Raw genomic sequence first — 21,984 nt, forward strand, 5'->3', positions numbered from 1 at the left:
CTTACAAATAAGCAAATACATGTGGATGAAGATGGGACTTGCTTAACAACTCTGCAGTATTTGAGGAATGCATTAGATGCATAAGCTCTGAGTGGATGCTGGAGCATTACCGTGTGAAAGAATTGGGCATGGTCCGGCCAATTGAAGTACCACTGAGCAACAAAGAAGGTTATAAAACAAGGTAATTTCAATACAGCTACATGGTCCCCAGGGTATATGAATATAAAGAGACATGAGACAAAACAATCATAATGAATAAGATTACATGGACAGGGGGACCTGATCCTGGGTCAGCAATCCTCCTCTGGGACACTTCCCAGGAGTCACCAGGACCAAGAAACCGAACACTTACTGTTGTAAAGTCTAGTTACAGCAGGTGTTTACTGCCATCTAGTGGAAGATACCAATAAAACACTTTATTATCAGGGTGGGGAGATGGCTGAGATGAAACTGAAAGTAAAGTTGTTCTTTTGTACAGGATCCATTTTGAGACGACAGAGCAGAAAACACGATATGGAGAGAACTAAAAAATAAAGTGAGTATTTCTAAGTATTTCTGAATAATAATCTATTCTAAAGGACAGAGTAAGAATGAATACCTGGAATGAGATATTACTAGTTAGTAGAACTGCTACTTGAGCTGAGTTGCTGATGCAGTTTTCAAAGTGGAAACTAATCAGTAGGCCCACATGTTATGAGGTAGGCTATTATCATTGTCATTAAAGTAAGCCTATAACTTCAGTTTATTGTTGTTGTAGCCTTGTGTTATTATGTAATTATTAATGGCCGTGTTTAGTTAATTCCATTGGAAGTTATCAAGTGTCACCATGGTCACAGTTCTATCTCAATTGCTGATCAGATGTTAGAATGCATTAGATTGAAGGTAACAGTCAGCCAGATTAGGCTACAGGTATAAAAATAACCTGCCTGTTGTTGACAAGCATGGGCCTATTCAGTTCATATCCATATTATTAATATTTGATTCATTGATTGAAATTACGACCCCATTCTCAGTAGCCTATTCCAGCAGGCTACTGGGCAACAGAAGCACTTCCTACCTCAACATCGTCTTGCTATTCATGTTAAATAAATTCATCTGTCAATTTGAACTAAGCAAGCTGCAAAATCATTCAGCTTACATCTTGCCTACATATTTCCCAGGCTACTGGAGGCTGTCTGAAATAAGATGTAGGCCTTTCAGGGGCTATGTTTTGGCCTAGTTTTCAGGCCTGGTGGAGGAGTCATTGGGCTAGAAAAAGTAATTGCATTACATTTTTTTTTGTTTTTTTTTTTTACATCATTTAGCAGACGCTCTTATCCAGAGCGACTTACAGGAGCAATTAGGGTTAAGTGCCTTGCTTAAGGGCACATCGACAGTTTTTCCACCTAGTCGGCTCGGGGATTAGAACCAGCGACCTTTCGGTTACTGGCACAACGCTCTTACCCACTAAGCTACCTGCCGCCCCATCACCTGACTGTTTGGATGTGTCTGTTAGTAAACTGTTTTATTTCGAAGAGATAATGAATCAAAGAGAACAATTGACATTCAAATTAGTTGTCACTGTGTTAAAGACAACCAACATGCTGGATCTCTGTTTAGGGGTCAGTGCTCTAAAATGAGTCTCTCTGGGGAGAGAGAGGAGGGGGGCCCTGCCTCTAAAATGAGTCTCTCTGGGGGACATGACACCAAAGCTAAGAGGTGAGCTGACAAAATTGTTTAAGAATTTATATTCCAAAACGCTATATACAAAAAAAAATCACATTTGTGTTTTTTCATCAGAAATTATTGCTTATGGGTAACTTCAATATAACTGTTCTAGATTGTAGATGTGTATGAAAATGATTTTTTTTTCTGCAAAACGCTTTATATCCAATTATATCCATTGTTTAGCTGGAATGGAATGTTCGTGTCCTTTATATTTGACTGTGATATGTGGTTGTCTCACCTAGCTATTATAAGATTAATGCATTTACAGATGACATCTTAATTTGACCCAGTTTCTCACAGCAGGAAAATAATCCTGCAAGAACAGCAAATGTGCATTATTATGTGGATTATAATTAATGGAAATGTGTTGTAGGGGTTGGTACATTTTTCATTAGGGCAAATCAAGTCTGAAATGTTTAAGTGTAAAACACTTTATAAAGCCTTGTAGTGGTTTAATAATTTCTTTAAACAATAGAAGCTAATTTACCAACATTTCTGAATATGGATATATAGCGTTTTAGAATGAAACTCTTGTTATGTTTCCCCATCTGAGCTCAGAGTAGATGAGATATGTAATGTTTGTCTCTGTTGTGTTGAAGCCCAATCAAGCAGGAGAGACCAGCCTCCCCTGTACCCAGCTGTGTGTCCATGAAGAGTGATTGGTCAATGAGACCCCCTTTACACTTTGGAAAGGGAGACTTTTCTACTGAACAAAGGTAAGAAGAACTCATGGGTCATGGTCAGTGAGTTAAACAACACTGTCTCTAGTTATTTCTCCTCTCCCATTTTCCCATTTATTTTTATTGTTTTCATAATCCATAGGCTAATCCTTTTTTCAATTTTCATAGTCCTAAAACAATATTAAACAAACACAACATTCCTTCCCTGTGTGTGTGTGTGTGTGTGTGTGTGTGTGCTTGTCAGTGAGTGTGTGTGCACTCCCTGGATGAGGAGATGTAATCTCTATCCTGATTTCCTAGTCACTTTTACCCCTACCTACATGTACATATTACCTCAATTACCTCAACTACCTGGTACCCCTGCACATTGACTCGGTACTGGTACTCCTTGTATATAGTCTAGTTATTACCTCAACTACCTGGTACCCTGCACATTGACTCAGTACTGGTACTCCTTGTATATAGTCTAGTTATTACCTCAACTACCTGGTACCCCTGCACATTGACTCAGTATTGGTACTCCTTGTATATAGTCTAGTTATTACCTCAACTACCTGGTACCCCTGCACATTGACTCGGTACTGGTACTCCTTGTATATAGTCTAGTTATTACCTCAACTACCTGGTACCCTGCACATTGACTCAGTACTGGTACTCCTTGTATATAGTCTAGTTATTACCTCAACTACCTGGTACCCCTGCACATTGACTCAGTACTGGTACTCCTTATATATAGTCTAGTTATTACCTCAACTAACTGGTACCCCTGCACATTGACTCAGTACTGGTACTCCTTGTATATAGTCTAGTTATTACCTCAACTACCTGGTACCCCTGCACATTGACTCAGTACTGGTACTCCTTATATATAGTCTAGTTATTACCTCAACTAACTGGTACCCCTGCACATTGACTCAGTTCTGGTACTCCTTGTATATAGTCTAGTTATTACCTCAACTACCTGGTACCCCTGCACATTGACTCAGTACTGGTAGTCCTTATATATAGTCTAGTTATTACCTCAACTACCTGGTACCCCTGCACATTGACTCAGTACTGGTAGTCCTTATATATAGTCTAGTTATTACCTCAACTACCTGGTACCCCTGCACATTGACTCAGTACTGGTACTCCTTATATATAGTCTAGTTATTACCTCAACTACCTGGTACCCCTGCACGTTGACTCAGTACTGGTACTCCTTGTATATAGTCTAGTTATTACCTCAACTACCTGGTACCCTGGACATTGACTCAGTACTGGTACTCCTTGTATATAGTCTAGTTATTGACTCAACTACCTGGTACCCCTGCACATTGACTCAGTACTGGTACTCCTTGTATATAGTCTAGTTACTACCTCAACTACCTGGTACCCCTGCACATTGACTCAGCACTGGTACTCCTTGTATATAGTCTAGTTATTACCTCAACTACCTGGTACCCTGGACATTGACTCAGTACTGGTACTCCTTATATATAGTCTAGTTATGACCTCAACTAACTGGTGTTCCTTATAGCCTCATTATTGTTATTGTATCATGTTACTATTTCCTTTTTTTATTTAGCTAATTTTTTTAACTTTTTAACTTAATTGTTGGGAAAGGGCTCGTAAGTAAGCATTTCACGGTAAAGTGTACCACTGTTGTATTCGGCGCATGTGACATACAATTTCATTTAATTTAATTTGAAGGTCATGCGTAAAAACATGTCATCAGGTCGAGCAGTCGTCTCACGCCGAACTGCGCATGTGCAGGCCGTCAAATCAAAGGCACTCCTTCCATATAGAGTTGTTTTTGACTAACATGAAAACGCGTCAGTTTGTCACTTTCACAAGGTTGAAGTAATAATGTGTTCAACTACTAAAGACAGAACATTTATAAAATGAACAAATCAATCAATCCAAATTAGATTTGTCACATGCTCCTAATGCAACAGGTGTAGACCTTACTGTGAAATGCTTACTTACGAGCCCTTAACCAACAATGCTGAGTTAAAAAATGTTTTACTAACAACTAAGGAAGTCATTTTTACTTCTTTGACTTCTCAAACCCTAAACCCTGGCCTGGTCTGCTTCATATGTGTACCACAATTATATTTTATTTTACATCAGCAGTTGTCACAAAGTGCTTATATAGAAACCCAGTCTAAAACCCCAAAGAGCAAGCAATGCAGATGCAGAAGCACGGAGGCTAGGAAAAACTCCCTAGAAAGGCAGGAACCTAGGAAGAAACCTAGAGAGGAACCAGGCTCTGAGGGGTGGCCAGTCTTCTTCTGGCTGAGCTGGGAGGAGATTATAACAGTACATGGCCATTAAGTTCAGATCGTTCTTCAAGATTTTCAAATGTTCATAGATGACCAGCAGGGTCAAATAATAATCACTGTGGTTATAGAGGGTGCAACACGTCAGCACATCAGGAGTAAATGTCAGTTGGCTTATCATAGCCGAGCATTCAGAGGTCAAGACAGCAGGAGTGGTAGAGAGAGAGAGAGGGTCGAAACAGCAGGTTCGGTACAAGGTTGCACGTCCGTTGAACAGGTCAGAGTTCCATATCCGCAGGCAGACCAGTAGAAACTTGATCAGTCACGTCCGGTGGAGCATGTATCGACACTGATAGGATCGAAAGAAGGGGAGCACTGCTCTCGGATCAGTTTTGTCCATTCTAATCTTTCCATAACATTATAATTATTTCACAATACTGACCACGGATCAGCTTCTAGAAAGATATTACTACCTACGGCTGCAATAATTGAGGCAGCTTATTCTAATGCTTACACAATAAAAATGCACTAAATCACAGATTCGGCACATCATTGTTCACATGTTAGGCTACACATCATGAAATATATTGAGACAATTTACAGACAGTAGCCTACAAGTAGCAAAATAAAACTAAATATATTGAACATTGAATATATTTCAATATGATTGAAATAGGCCTATAGCCTACTGTTTAGATTGTAATGCAGTCATCTCGGTTTTCTTTTGAACCATAATTTGTGTACTTCCCTTGTTTGAATCAATTGCAAAGACATTGGCAACTTTGTATTTGTAGTCAACTTTGCTCTGAATTTATCGGCGGTCACAGAGAGACGGATGAACCATGTGATTCTATGTTTAGCGGAGATCTTCTGTGTATAAAGTGACGCGGGTGGGCAAAAAAGCATCTAAGGACGTACTTGGCTGTACTACAAGTGGTCTGAGGCAGGTGTTAGAATATGAGTGTTTTCAAGTGCAACGTTAATAACGATGGTTTTGGGAAACAGCTCAGAGATTTAACAATGCTCCTACGAAGGTTCTAATGATGAACTTGGCCTTAAAATGCTTTTGGGATACCAGGCCCTGGACAAAAACATCTGCTAAATAACTAAAATGTGAACTGTAAATGTTTTACATACAGATCTCATATTACTGTATTTAAAAAATATATATATATATTTAAGTATTGATGTCACAAGTGTATCATTTGTACAGTTCTTTATTAAAACTGTAGTTATTTGTTACATTTAACTGTGTAAAATCTAGCAGTACTACTTATTTCTCTGAGAGTGAGGCAGATAGATATAGCATTTTGCAAAAAAAAACATTTGTCTCTCTGAAATGAAGCCATTAATTGATCGATTTTAAAGAAACACATTTAAACAACCCCCTGCCATGATTAGATAGTGAAAAAATACACCAATCTCTTTAATAATTTCTTTAAACAATAGAAGCTAATTTACTAACATTTCTGAAAATGGATATATAGCATTTTGGAATGAAACTCTTGTTATGTTTCCCCATCTGAGCTCAGAGTAGATGAGAGATGTAATGTTTGTCTCTGTTGTGTTGAAGTCCAATCAAGCAGGAGAGACCAGCCTCCCCTGTACCCAGCTGTGTGTCCATGAAGAGTGACTGGTCTATTGCTGAACCTCTAAACTTTAGAGAGGGAGACTTTTCTAGTGAACAAAGGTAAGAAGAACTCATGGGTCATGGTCAGTGAGTTAAACAACACTGTCTCTAGTCATTTCTCCTCTCCCATTTTCCAATTTCTTTTTGTTGTTTTCATAATCCATAGGCTAAACCTTTTTTCCATTTTCATAGTCCTGAAACAATATTAAACAAACACAACATTACCTGTGTTTGTGTGTGTGTGTGTGTGTGTGTGTGTGTGTGTGTGTGTGTGTGTGTGTGTGTGTGTGTGTGTGTGTGTGTGTGTGTGTGTGTGTGTGTGCACTCCCTGGATGAGATGTAATCTCATGTTTTTTCTACAGAAACCAACAGGAGAGATCAGAGTCAGAGATTCTCAGTGGTCAGTCTTCCCAGAGTCATCAAACAGACCTGGACTCCATATTCAGTGTATGTGGTCCTGTTATGTACATTTGTTTTTGTTTACCTCAAGTAAAGTTGATCTGTCAATCATTCATTCATGTGTTAATGAGAAAGCATTTAGTCTCTTGCTTAACTTATTTACTTGATTTATTTCAGTTGCTAGAAGAGAATACTGTGACATTTGTGAAGAACGAGGTGAAGATGTTCAAGAGGATTCTTAGTCCAGAACTCCCAGAAGGCTTTGAGAGTCAGAAGCAGGATAAGGAAGTGGTGGATGCTGAAGATGAGAAGCAGGAGAGCAGTGCCAGAGAGGGGGCTCTGAAGATCACACTGCACGTCCTGAGGAAAATGAACCAGAAGGAGCTTGCTGACACACTGGAGAAAAGTAAGAGCTGTCTGCCTCATGTTGAATTCTGTTTTAGAACATTTAAAAGCTGTAGCTAAAGTACAGCTAAAGTAGCTGTGTAACTCAATGATATTGTAGCAGCCTTAACACAACACCTAGTGACCTCATCAAGGAGCAGCGGGGATGTGTTGTGTTGTGTTGTGTTGTGTTGAGAGAGAGAGAGAGAGAGAGAGAGAGAGAGAGAGATCATAATAATATAATCAGTCACACCAGTCTGTAATGCATTATGAAAACATTTATACAGTCAGTTAAGAGAATAAAGTATTATCATTTAAAATGTTATAACAGTCCTAGAATACTGTAGGCATTAAAACAGACTTAATATTAATATGCTCTGTGTTATTTCTAGATTCAGATGAGCGTGCTGTGATTCTTCAACGTGAACTCAAATCTAATCTAAAGAAGAAGTTTCAATGTGTATTTGAGGGGATCGCTAAACAAGGAAACCCAACACTTCTCAATAAGATCTACACTGAGCTCTACATCACAGAGGGTGGAACAGGAGAGGTCAATAATGAACATGAGCTGAGACAGATTGAGACAACAACCAGGAAACAAGCAAGACCAGAGACTGCAATCAAATGTAACGACATCTTCAAACCCTTAACTGGACAAGACAAACGTATCAGAACTGTGCTGACAAAGGGAGTTGCTGGCATCGGAAAAACTGTCTCTGTGCAGAAGTTAATTCTGGACTGGGCTGAAGGAAAAGCAAATCAGGATGTCCAATTTGTATTTTCATTCCCTTTTCGGGAGCTGAATTTGATGAAAAAGGAAAAACACACTTTGATTGAACTTCTCAATCACTTCTCAATGGAAACCAAAGAATCAAGAATCTCCAACTACGACAAGTACAAAGTTCTGTTCATCTTTGATGGTCTGGATGAGTGCCGACTGCCCCTAGACTTCCAGAAGAACAAGATATGTTGTGACGTCACAGAGTCAACCTCAGTGGATGTTCTGCTGACAAATCTCATCAAGGGAAATCTGCTTCCCTCTGCTCTCCTCTGGATAACTACCCGACCTGCAGCAGCCAATCAGATCCCTTCAGGGTGTGTTGACCAGGTGACAGAGGTACGAGGGTTCAATGACCCACAGAAGGAGGAGTACTTCAGGAAGAGATTCAGTGATCAGGACCTGGCCAGCAGAATCATCTCACACATAAAGACATCAAGGAGCCTCCACATCATGTGCCACATTCCAGTCTTCTGTTGGATTTCTGCAACAGTCCTTGAACACATGTTGAGTACAGACAAGACAGAAGAGATGCCCAAGACACTGACTGAGATGTACTCACACCTTGTGGAGTTTCATACCAAACAGAAGAATGAAAAGTATCTTGGGAAAGAAGAGACAAGTCCACACTGGAATAAAGAGAGCATTCTGTCACTGGGAAAACTGGCTTTTCAACAGCTTGTTGAGGGCAATCTGATTTTCAATAAAAAAGACCTGAAAAGGGCTGGCATTGATGTCAATGACGCATCAGTGTACTCAGGATTGTGCACACAGATCTTTAAAGAGGAATGTGGGCTGTACCAGGACAAGGTCTACTGCTTCGTGCATCTGAGCATTCAGGAGTTTCTGGCTGCTGTATATGTGTTCCTCTCATTCATCAACAACAATGAGAATCTAATGGCCGAACCTCAATCAACCAGGAACTTTTTTGCACTGTTCAGAGACAAGCCTGAAGTTACTTTCTACAAGAGTGCTGTGGATAAAGCCTTACAAAGTGAGACAGGAAACCTGGACCTTTTCCTCCGCTTCCTTCTGGGCCTCTCACTGGAGTCCAATCAGAAGTACTTACGAGGTCTACTGACAAAGACAAGAAGCAGCTCACAGAGCCATGAAGAAACAGTCAAGTACATCAAGGAGAAGATCAGGGACAATCCCTCTCCAGAGAGGTGCATCAATCTGTTCCACTGTCTGAATGAACTGAATGACCATTCTCTAGTGGAGGAGATCCAAAGCTACCTGAGATCAGGAAGTCTCTCAGAAGAAGAACTGTCACCTGCACAGTGGTCAGCTCTGGTCTTTGTGTTGCTGACTTCAGAAAAGGAGCTGGATGTGTTTGACCTGAAGAAATACTCCAGATCAGAGGAAGGTCTTCTGAGGCTGCTGCCAGTGGTCAAAGCCTCCAGAGCTGCTCTGTGAGTACATAAAATGACATTTAAGTACTAATCATTAGGAAGAAATATTCAGTTTAGAGAAATATATGTATTATAAAATATATATAATATATAATATTACATTGAAAAACTTACTGAATCAATGCATTGATGTTCATATTAGTATAACAATATGACCATACAATTCTAGGAGACGGAAGATGAATCTATATGTTGTTTGGGAGAATAAACCAAATGCATCTGCCATTGTCCTTCTACACTACTGGTGTTAAATTAACAATGTGTTTGTGAAATCATGATGATCTCTTTGCAGGCTGTCAGGCTGTGGAGTCACAGAGGAAGGCTGTGCTTCTCTGGTCTCAGCTCTGAAGTCAAACCCCTCACACCTGAGAGAGCTGGACCTGAGCTACAATCACCCAGGAGACTCAGGAGTCAGACTGCTCTCTGCTGGACTGGAGGATCCACACTGCAGACTGGAGAAACTCAAGTATGTAGAGGGTTTATGTCAATGTTCATATCAGACATGTTGGAGTTATCAGGCTAGTTAAGACAAACATTCTGACCACCACTTGGACTAAGTTATATGAAGACTGTGTGTGTGTGTGTGTGTGTGTGTGTGTGTACTTGGGAATCCCCACTGTAAACTGGAGACTCTGAGGTCAGTATTCCTGTATCACTCAATGAACACACACTCATTGGACACACACACACACTGGACACGGACACACACACACACACACACACACACACACACACACACACACACACACACACACACACTGGACACACACACACTGGACACACACACACACAAGGATTAATTTAGTAGTGTTTAGAAACATGTTATCTACTGTTAATAATGATACATTAATTCATGTACAGTGGGGAAAAAAAGTATTTAGTCAGCCACCAATTGTGCAAGTTCTCCCACTTAAAAAGATGAGAGAGGCCTGTAATTTTCATCTTAGGTACACGTCAACTATGACAGACAAAATGAGATTTTTTTTCTCCAGAAAATCACATTGTAGGATTTTTTATGAATTATTTGCAAATTATGGTGGAAAATAAGTATTTGGTCAATATCAAAAGTTTCTCAATACTTTGTTATATACCCTTTGTTGGCAATGACACAGGTCAAACGTTTTCTGTAAGTCTTCACAAGGTTTTCACACACTGTTGCTGGTATTTTGGCCCATTCCTCCATGCAGATTTCCTCTAGAGCAGTGATGTTTTGGGGCTGTCGCTGGGCAACACGGACTTTCAACTCCCTCCAAAGATTTTCTATGGGGTTGAGATCTGGAGACTCCAGGACCTTGAAATGCTTCTTACGAAGCCACTCCTTCGTTGCCCGGGCGGTGTGTTTGGGATCATTGTCATGCTGAAAGACCCAGCCACGTTTCATCTTCAATGCCCTTGCTGATGGAAGGAGGTTTTCACTCAAAATCTCACGATACATGGCCCCATTCATTTTTCCTTTACACGGATCAGTCGTCCTGGTCCCTTTGCAGAAAAACTGCCCCAAAGTATGATGTTTTCACTCCCATGCTTCACAGTAGGTATGGTGTTCTTTGGATGCAACTCAGCATTCTTTGTCCTCCAAACACGACAAGTTGAGTTTTTACCTAAAAGTTCTATTTTGGTTTCATCTGACCATATGACTTTCTCCCAATCCTCTTCTGGATGCACTCTAGCAAACTTCAGACGGGCCTGGACATGTACTGGCTTAAGCAGGGGGACACGTCTAGCACTGCAGGATTTGAGTCCCTGGCGGCGTAGTGTGTTACTGATGGTAGGCTTTGTTACTTTGGTCCCAGCTCTCTGCAGGTCATTCACTAGGTCCCCCCGTGTGGTTCTGGGATTTTTGCTCACCGTTCTTGTGATCATTTTGACCCCACGGGGTGAGATCTTGCGTGGAGCCCCAGATCGAGGGAGATTATCAGTGGTCTTGTATGTCTTCCATTTCCTAATAATTGCTCCCACAGTTGATTTCTTCAAACCAAGCTGCTTACCTATTGCAGATTCAGTCTTCCCAGCCTGGTGCAGGTCTACAATTTTGTTTCTGGTGTCCTTTGACAGCTCTTTGGTCTTGGCCATAGTGGAGTTTGGAGTGTGACTGTTTGAGGTTGTGGACAGGTGTCTTTTATACTGATAACAAGTTCAAACAGGTGCCATTAATACAGGTAACGAGTGGAGGACAGAGGAGCCTCTTAAAGAAGAAGTTACTGGTCTTTGAGAGCCAGAAATCTTGCTTGTTTGTAGGTGACCAAATACTTATTTTCCACCATAATTTGCAAATAAATTCATTAAAAATCCTACAATGTGATTTTCTGGATTTTCTTTTCTCAATTTGTCTGTCATAGTTGACGTGTACCTATGATGAAAATTACAGGCCTCTCTCATCTTTTTAAGTGGGAGAACTTGCACAATTGGTGGCTGACTAAATACTTTTTTTCCCCACTGTATATACAGTACCAGTCAAAAGTTTGGACACACCTACTCATTCAAGGGTTTGTCTTTATTTTTACTCTTTTTACATTGTAGAATAATAGTGAAGACATCAAAACTATGGAATAACACATATGGAATCATGTAGTAACCAAAAAATTGTTAAACAAATGAAAATATATTTTATATTTGAAATTCTTCAAATAGCCACCCTTTGTCTTGATGACAGCTTTGCACACTCTTGGCATTCTCTCAACCAGCTTCATGAGGAATGCTTTTCCAACAGTCTTGAAGGAGTTCCCACATATGCTGAGCACTTGTTGGCTGCTTTTCCTTCACTCTGCCGTCCAACTCACCCCAACCCATCTCAATTGGGTTGAGGTTGGGTGATTATGGAGGCCAGGTCATCTGATGCAGGACTCAATCCCTCTCCTTACACAGTCTGGAAGTGTGTTGGGTCATTGTCCTGTTGAAAAACAAATGATAGTCCCACTAAGCCCAAACCAGATGGGATGGCGTATCGCTGCAGAATGCTGTGGTAGCCATGCTGGTTAAGTGTGCCTTGAATTCGAAATAAATCACAGACAGTGTCACCAGCAAAGCACCCCCACACCATAACACCTCCTCCTCCATGCTTTACGGTGGGAACTACACATGCAGAGATCATCCGTTCACCCACACTGCTTCTCACAAAGACACGGCGGTTGGAACCAAAAATCTCCAATTTGGACTCCAGACCAAAGAACAAATGTCCACCGGTGTAATGTCCATTGCTCATGTTTCTTGGCCCAAGCATGTCTCTTCTTCTTATTGGTGTCCTTTAGTAGTGATTTCTTTACAGCAATTCGACCATGAAGGCCTGATTCACACAGTCACCTCTGAACAGTTGATGTTGAGATGTGTCTGTGACTTGAACTCTGTGAAGCATTTATTTAGGCTGCAATTTCTGAGGTTGGTAACTCTAATGAACTTATCCTCTGCAGCAGAGGTAACTCTGGGTCTTCCATTCCTGTGACGGTCCTCATGAGAGCCAGTTTCATCATAGCGCTTGATGTTTTTTGCGACTGCACTTGAAGAAATTGTCAAAGTTCTTGAAATGTTCCGTATTGACTGACCGTCATGTCTTAAAGTAATGATGGACTGTCATTTCTCTTTGCTTATTTGAGCTTTTCTTGCCATAATATGGACTTGGTCTTTTACCAAATAGGGCTATCTTCTGTATACCCCCCTACCTTGTCACAACACAACTGATTGGCTCAAACACATTAAGAAGGAAAGAAATTCCACAAATTAACTTTTAAGAAGGCACACCTGTTAATTGAAATGCATTCCAGGTGACTACCTCATGAAGCTGGTTGAGAGAACGCCAAGAGTGTGCAAAGCTGTCAACAAGGCAAAGGGTGGCTATTTGAAGACTATGAAATATAAATTATATTTTGATTTGCTTCACACTTCTTTGGTTACTACATGATTCCATATGTGTTATTTCATAGTTTTGATGTCTTCACTATTATTCTACAACGTAAAAAATAGTTTTAAAAATAATTTTAAAAACTTGAATGAGTAGGTGTATTCAAATGTTTTACTGGTAGTGTATATATACATATATGAATAGATATGGCAGGTTTCAGGACTCTGATGTATCTGACATTTTTTTAATTATATATTTCCACCACCAAAGAATAGCAGTGTGATTTTAATATGATTTGACTTTGCAGGCTGTCAGGCTGTCTAGTCACAGAGGAAGGCTGTGCTTCTCTGGTCTCAGCTCTGAAGTCAAACCCCTCACACCTGAGAGAGCTGGATCTGAGTAACAATGACCTGAAGGATTCAGGAGTGAAGCTGCTCTCTGCTGGACTGGGGAATCCCCATTGTAAACTGGAGACTCTGAGGTCAGTATTCCTGTATCACTCAATAAACACACACACACAGGACACAAATACTATACACACACACACTGGACACACACACATACACACACTGGACACACACACACTGGACACACACTCATTGGACAACACACACACATTTGTAAAAATAAAGAAAAACCCTTGAATGAGTAGGTGTGTCACTGGACACACACACAAACACACACTGGACACACACACACACTGGACACACACACACACACACAATGATTAATTTATTAGTGTTTAGAAACATGTTATCTACTGTTAATAATGATACATTCATTTATATACAGTACCAGTCAAAAGTTTGGACACACCTACTCATTCAAGGGTTTGTCTTTATTTTTACTATTTTCTACAGTGTATAATAATAGTGAAGACATCAAAACTATGAAATAACACATATGGAATCATGTAGTAACCAAAAAGGTGTTAAACAAATCAAAATATATTTTATATTTGAAATTTTTCAAATAGCCACCCATTGTCTTGATGACAGCTTTGCACACTCTTGGCATTCTCTCAACCAGCTTCACCTGGAATGCTTTTCTTACAGTCTTGAAGGAGTTCCCACATATGCTGAGCACTTGTTGGCTGCTTTGCCTTCACTCTGCGATCCAACTCATCCCAAACCATCTCAATTGGGTTGAGGTTGGGTGATTGTGGAGGCCAGGTCATGCTGGTTAAATTCTAAATAAATCACAGACAGTGTCACCAGCAAAGCACCCCCACACCATAACACCTCCTCCTCTATGCTTTACGGTGGGAACTACACATGCCGAGATCATCCGTTCACCCACACCGCGTCTCACAAAGACACGGCGGTTGGAACCAACAATCTCAAATTTGGACTCTAGACCAAAGGACAAATGTTCACCGGTGTATTGTCCATTGCTCGTGTTTCTTGGCTCAAGCAGGTCTCTTCTTCTTATTGGTGTCCTTTAGTAGTGATTTATTTGCAGCAATTCGACCATGAAGGCCTGATTCACACAGTCTCCTCTGAACAGTTGATGTTATGATGTGTCTGTGACTTGAAATCTGTGAAGCATTTATTTGGGCTGCAATTTCTGAGGCTGGTAACTCTAATGAACTTATCCTCTGCAGCAGAGGTAACTCTGGGTCTTCCATTCCTGTGGTGGTCCTAATGAGAGCCAGTTTTATCATAGCGCTTGATGGTTTTTGTGACTGCACTTGTTCTTAAAGTCCTTGAAATGTTCCGTATTGACTGACCTTCATGTCTTAAAGTAATGATGGACTGTTGTTTCTCTTTGCTTATTTGAGCTGTTCTTGCCATAATATGGACTTGGTCTTTTACCAAATAGGGCTATCTTCTGTATACCCCCCTACCTTGTCACAGCACAACTGATTGGTTCAACCACATTGAGAAGGAAAGAGATTCCACAAATTAACTTTTAAGAAGGCACACCAATTAATTGAAATGCATTCCAGGTGACTACCTCATGAAGCTGGTTGAGAGAATGCCAAGAGTGTGCAAAGCTGTCATCAAGGCAAAGGGTGGCTGTTTGAAGAATCTCAAATATAACATATATTTTAATTTGTTTAACACTTCTTTGGTTACTACATGATTCCATATGTGTTATTTCATAGTTGTGATGTCTTCACTATTATTCTACAATGTAAAAATTAGTTTTTTATTTTTATTTTTACAAATTTGAATGAGTAGGTGTGTTCAAACTTTTGACTGATAGTGTATATATACATATATATAGATATGGCAGGTTTCAGGACTCTGATGTATCTGAAAATGTTTTTAAAATATATTTTCAACACCAAAGAATAGCAGTGTGATTTTAATATGATTTGACTCTTTGCAGGCTGTCAGGCTGTCTAGTCACAGAGGAAGGATGTGCTTCTCTGGTCTCAGCTCTGAAGTCAAACCCCTCACACCTGAGAGAGCTGGACCTGAGCTACAATCACCCAGGAGACTCAGGAGTCAGACTGCTCTCTGCTGGACTGGAGGATCCACACTGTAAACTGGAGACTCTGAGGTCAGTATTCCTGTAGTTGGTCAACAAATGATAACTGTTCACCAGATCCACATGTGTTTACCAGGCACACATAGTCCACACCATATGTGTTTGGACAGTGAAGCTTACAGTTTTACATTTGGTGCTATGCTCCAGCATTTTGGATTTGAGATAGAATGTTTCATATTAGGTGACAGTATATAATGTCACCTTTTATTTGAGAGTATTTTCATACATATCTGTGTTACTGTTTGGAAATGAAAGCACTTTATGTGTCTAGTTCTCCCATTTGAAAAAGTCGTAATAATTTGGACATATTCACTTATATTGTATTAAAGTAGTCATAAGTTTAGTATTTGGTCCCATATTCCTTACCTGCAGTGATTACATCAAGCTTGTGATTCTACAAACGTGTTGAATGCATTTGCAGTTTGTTTTGGTTCACACACACTGGACACACTCACACACTGGACACAAACACACACACACTTGACACACACTGGACACACACATACACACTGGACACACACACACACACGCTGGACACACAAACAACCTGGACACACACACTGGACACAGGCACACACTGGACACACAAACACACACACGCGGATTAATTTAGTCAAAAGTTTAGTATTCGTAACATATTCCTTACCTGCAGTGATTACATCAGGCGTGTGATTCTACAAACTTGTTGAATGCATTTGCAGTTTGTTTTAGTTGTGTTTTGGATGATGTTTTTCCCAATAGAAACTGAATGGTGAATAATGTCCTGTCATTTTGGAGTCACTTCACTTGTATTGTCAGTAAGAATAGAAGATGTTTCTGAACACTTCTACATTCATGTGGATGCTACCATGATTATGAATAATCATGAATGAATGGTGAATGATGATGAATGAGAAAGTTACAGAGGAACAAGGATCAGACCCCCTCTGTTATTGGTAATGGTGAGAGGTTAGCATGTTTTGTTGTAGCCTCTGTAACTTTCTCACTCATTATTTTTCATGATTCATTCATGATTTTTATTTTATTTTTATTAATCATGTCATCATCAGGATTCATTTAGTAGTGTTTAGAAACATGTTATCTACTCACTTAGACAGAAAATTACTCCAGTCATCATCCACCATTCAGTTACTATCGGGCAAAACATAACCCAAAACACAACCAAAACAAACTGCAAATGCAACCAACGAGTTTGGGACCAAATACTAAACTTTTGACTACTTTAAAACACTATGAGTGAATTTATCAAAATACTTATGACTTCTTCAAAAGTGGGGGACTAGATACATAAAGTGCTTTCATTTCTAAACGGTGAAACAGATATATATTAAAATACCCTCAAATAAAAGGTGACATTATATACTGTCACCTCATATGAAACATTTGATCTCAAATCCAAAATGCTGGAGTATAGAGCCACATTTAAAATGTTAGCTTCACTGTCAAAATAGATATGGTGTGGACTGTATACTCAATACAATCTAAATCTGATACCTCACTGTCTGTCTTTTGACTGATACTGCTTTTTAAACTGCTCTGGTCAGTCTACTCAAATATTTGTACTTTAGGTTTTTCTCTCTACAAGCAATACTTTGATCATTTGTAATTTCCAATAATCATACATTAATTTTTTAATAAATATATATGGCAGGGTTCAGGACACTGATATATCTGAAAATGTATCTGAAAAAATATACTGCCACTATTTTCACCCAAAGAATAGCAGTGTGGTTTTAATATGATTTGACTCTTTGCAGGCTGTCAGGCTGTCTAGTCACAGAGGAAGGCTGTGCTTCTCTGGTCTCAGCTCTGAGGTCAAACCCCTCACACCTGAGAGAGCTGGATCTGAGTAACAATGACCTGAAGGATTCAGGAGTGAAGCTGCTCTCTGCTGTCCTGGGGAATCCCCACTGTAAACTGGAGACTCTGAGGTCAGTATTCCTGTATCACTCAATGAACACACACTCATTGGACACACACACACACTGGACACGGACACACACACACACACACACACACACACACACACACACTGGACACACAATGGACACACACACACACAAGGATTCATTTAGTAGTGTTTAGAAACATGTTATCTACTGTTAATAATGATACATTAATTCATGTATATACAGTACCAGTCAAAAGTTTGGACACACCTACTCATTCAAGGGTTTGTCTTTATTTTTACTATTTTTTCCATTGTAGAATAATAGTGAAGACATCAACACTATGAAATAACACATATGGAATCATGTAGTAACCAAAAAAGTGTTAAACAAATGAAAATATATTTTATATTTGAAATTCTTCAAATAGCCACCCTTTGCCTTGATGACAGCTTTGCACACTCTTGATATTCTCTCAACCAGCTTCACCTGGAATGCTTTTCCAACAGTCTTGAAGGAGTTCCCACATATGCTGAGCACTTGTTGGCTGCTTTTCCTTCACTCTGCGATCCAACTCATCCCAAACCATCTCAATTGGGTTGAGGTCGGGTGATTATGGAGGCCAGGTCATCTGATGCAGCACTCAATCCCTCTCCTTACACAGTCTGGAAGTGTGTTGGGTCATTGTCCTCTTTAAAAACAAATGATAGTCCCACTAAGCCCAAACCAGATGGGATGGCGTATCGCTGCAGAATGCTGTGGTAGCCATGCTGGTTAAGTGTGCCTTGAATTCTAAATAAATCACAAACAGTGTCACCAGCAAAGCACCCCCACACCATAACACCTCCTCCTCCATGCTTTACGGTGGGAACTACACATGCTGAGATCATCCGTTCACCCACACCGCTTCTCACAAAGACACGGCGGTTGGAACCAAAAATCTCAAATTTGGACTCCAGGCCAAAGGACAAATGTCCACAGGTCTAATGTCCATTGCTCGTGATTCTTGGCCAAAGCAAGTCTCTTCTTATTATTGGTGTCCTTTAGTAGTGATTTCTTTGCAGCAATTCGACCATGAAGGCCTGATTCACACAGTCTCCTCTGAACAGTTGATGTAGAGATGTGTCTGTGACTTGAACTCTGTGAAGAATTTATTTGGGCTGCAATTTCTGAGGCTGGTAACTCTGATGAACTTATCCTCTGCAGCAGAGGTAACTCTGGGTCTTCCATTTCTGTGGCGGTCCTCATGAGAGCCAGTTTCATCATAGTGCTTGATATTTTTTGCGACTGCACTTGAAGTAACTTTAAAAGTTCTTGAAATGTTCCTTATTGAATGACCATCATGTCTTAAAGTAATGATGGACTGTGGTTTCTCTTTGCTTATTTGAGCTGTTCTTGCCATAATATGGACTTGGTCTTTTACCAAATAGGGCTATCTTCTGTATACCCCCCTACCTTGTCACAACACAACTGATTGGCTCAAATGCATTAAGAAGGACATAAATTCAACAAATTAACTTTTAAGAAGGCACACCTGTTAATTGAAATGCATTCCAGGTGACTACCTCATGAAGCTGGTTGAGAGAATGGCAAGAGTGTGCAAAGCTGTCATCAAGGCAAAGGGTGGCTATTTGAAGAATCTAAAAAATAAAATATAGAAAATTTGTTTAACACTTTTTTGGTTACTACATGATTCCATATGTGTTATTTCATAGTTTTGATGTCTTCACTATTATTCTACAATGTAAAAAATAGTTTTAAAAAACTAAACAAAAACTTGAATGAGTAGGTGTGTTCAAACTTTTCACTGATAGTGTATATATACATATATGAATAGATATGGCAGGTTTCAGGACTCTGATGTATCTGAAAATGTTGAAAAAATATATTTTCACCACCAAAGAATAGCAGTGTGGTTTTAATATGATTTGACTCTTTGCAGGCTGTCAGGCTGTCTAGTCACAGAGGAAGGCTGTGCTTCTCTGGTCTCAGCTCTGAAGTCAAACCCCTCACACCTGAGAGAGCTGGACCTGAGCTACAATCACCCAGGAGACTCAGGAGTCAGACTGCTCTCTGCTGGACTGGGGAATCCCCACTGTAAACTGGAGACTCTGAGGTCAGTATTCCTGTAGTTGGTCAACAAGTGATAAATGTTCACCAGATCCACATGTGTTTACCAGGCACACATAGTCCACACCATATGTGTTTGGACAGTGAAGCTTACAGTTTTACATTTGGAGCTATGCTCCAGCATTTTGGATTTGAGATATAATGTTTCATATTAGGTGACAGTATATAATGTCACCTTTTATTTGAGAGTATTTTCATACATATCTGTGTTACTGTTTGGAAATGAAAGCACTTTATGTGTCTAGTTCTCCCATTTGAAAAAGTCGTAATAATTTGGACATATTCACTTATATTGTATTAAAGTAGTCATAAGTTTAGTATTTGGTCCCATATTCCTTACCTGCAGTGATTACATCAAGCTTGTGATTCTACAAACGTGTTGAATACATTTGCAGTTTGTTTTGGTTCACACACACTGGACACACTCACACACTGGACACAAACACACACACACTTGACACACACTGGACACACACATACACACTGGACACACACACACACACACACGCTGGACACACAAACAACCTGGACACACACACTGGACACAGGCACACACTGGACACACAAACACACACACGCAGATTAATTTAGTCAAAAGTTTAGTATTCGTAACATATTCCTTGCCTGTAGTGATTACATCAGGCGTGTGATTCTACAAACTTGTTGAATGCATTTGCAGTTTGTTTTAGTTGTGTTTTGGATGATGTTTTTCCCAATAGAAACTGAATGGTGAATAATGTCCTGTCATTTTGGAGTCACTTCACTTGTATTGTCAGTAAGAATAGAAGATGTTTCTGTACACTTCTACATTCATGTGAACGCTACCGTGATTATGAATAATCATGAATGAATCGTGAATGATGATGAATGAGAAAGTTACAGAGGAACAAGGATCATACCCCCTCTGTTATTGGTAATGGTGAGAGGTTAGCATGTTTTGTTGTAGCCTCTGTAACTTTCTCACTCATTATTTTTCATGATTCATTCATGGTTTTTCTTAATCATGGCATCATCAGGATTAATTTAGTAGTGTTTAGAAACATGTTATCTACTCACTTAGACAGAAAATTACTCCAGTCATCATCCACCATTCAGTTACTATTGGACAAAACATAACCCAAAACACACCCAAAACAAACTGAAAATGCAACCAACGAGTTTGAGTCACAAGCTTGATGTAGTCATTGTGTTCAAGGAATATCGGACCAAATACTAAACTTTTGACTACTTTAAAACACTATAAGTGAATTGGTCAGAATACTTATGACTTCTTCAAATGGGGGACTAGATACATAAAGGGCTTTCATTTCTAAAAGGTGAAACAGATATGTATGAAAATACCCTCAAATAAAAGGTGACATTATATACTGTCACCTCATATGAAACATTTGATCTCAAATACAAAATGCTGGAGTATAGAGCCACATTTAAAATGTTATCTTTGTCAAAATAGATATGGTGTGGACTGTATACTCAATACAATCTAAATCTGATACCTCACTGTCTGTCTTTTGACTGATACTGCTTTTTAAACTGCTCTGGTCAGTCAACTCAAATATTTGTACTATACATGTTTCTCTCTACAATCAATATATGATCATTTCTAATAATGAAACATTCATTAATTTATGAATAGATATGGCAGGTTTCAGGACACTGATATATCTGAATATGTTGAAAAAATATATTGCCACTCTATTTTCAGCACCAAAGAATAGCAGTGTGGTTTTAATATGATTTGACTCTTTGCAGGCTGTCAGGCTGTCTAGTCACAAAGAAAGGCTGTGCTTCTCTGGTCTCAGCTCTGAAGTCAAACCCCTCACACCTGAGAGAGCTGGATCTGAGTAACAATGACCTGAAGGATTCAGGAGTGAAGCTGCTCTCTGCTGGACTGGGGAATCCCCACTGTAAACTGGAGACTCTGAGGTCAGTATTCCTGTAGTTGGTCAACAAGTGATAACTGTTCACCAGATCCACATGTGTTTACCAGGCACACATAGTCCACACCATATGTGTTTGGACAGTGAAGCTTACAGTTTTACATTTGGTGCTATGCTCCAGCAATTTGGATTTGAGATATAATGTTTCATATTAGGTGACAGTATATAATGTCACCTTTTATTTGAGAGTATTTTCATACATATCTGTGTTACTGTTTGGAAATGAAAGCACTTTATGTGTCTAGTTCTCCCATTTGAAAAAGTCGTAATAATTTGGACATATTCACTTATATTGTATTAAAGTAGTCATAATTTTAGTATTTGGTCCCATATTCCTTACCTGCAGTGATTACATCAAGCTTGTGATTCTACAAACGTGTTGAATGCATTTGCAGTTTGTTTTGGTTCACACACACTGGACACACTCACACACTGGACACAAA

The 21,984-nt window shown here is 39.6% G+C and overlaps 1 protein-coding gene across 1 annotated transcript; it reads left to right on the top strand.

Moving 5' to 3' along the window:
• Positions 1 to 472: 472 nt before the first annotated feature.
• On the top strand, positions 473 to 21,543 carry LOC311114903 (NACHT, LRR and PYD domains-containing protein 12-like; the record flags this gene model as incomplete). Its single annotated transcript, XM_084190123.1, has 13 exons — positions 473 to 535; positions 1,600 to 1,698; positions 2,307 to 2,423; positions 6,222 to 6,338; positions 6,641 to 6,725; positions 6,855 to 7,083; positions 7,454 to 8,979; positions 9,551 to 9,717; positions 13,394 to 13,567; positions 15,421 to 15,594; positions 17,340 to 17,513; positions 19,414 to 19,587; positions 21,354 to 21,543. The coding sequence occupies exons 2-13, from the start codon at positions 1,616 to 1,618 to the stop codon at positions 21,541 to 21,543; spliced, it is 3,210 nt and encodes a 1,069-aa protein (XP_084046249.1). The 5' UTR covers positions 473 to 535; positions 1,600 to 1,615.
• Between the last annotated feature and the right edge of the window lie 441 nt (positions 21,544 to 21,984).

This window comes from Coregonus lavaretus (genome assembly GCF_964263955.1).
Source record: "Coregonus lavaretus genome assembly, contig: HAP1_SCAFFOLD_1377, whole genome shotgun sequence".
NCBI classification, from domain to species: domain Eukaryota; kingdom Metazoa; phylum Chordata; class Actinopteri; order Salmoniformes; family Salmonidae; genus Coregonus; species Coregonus lavaretus.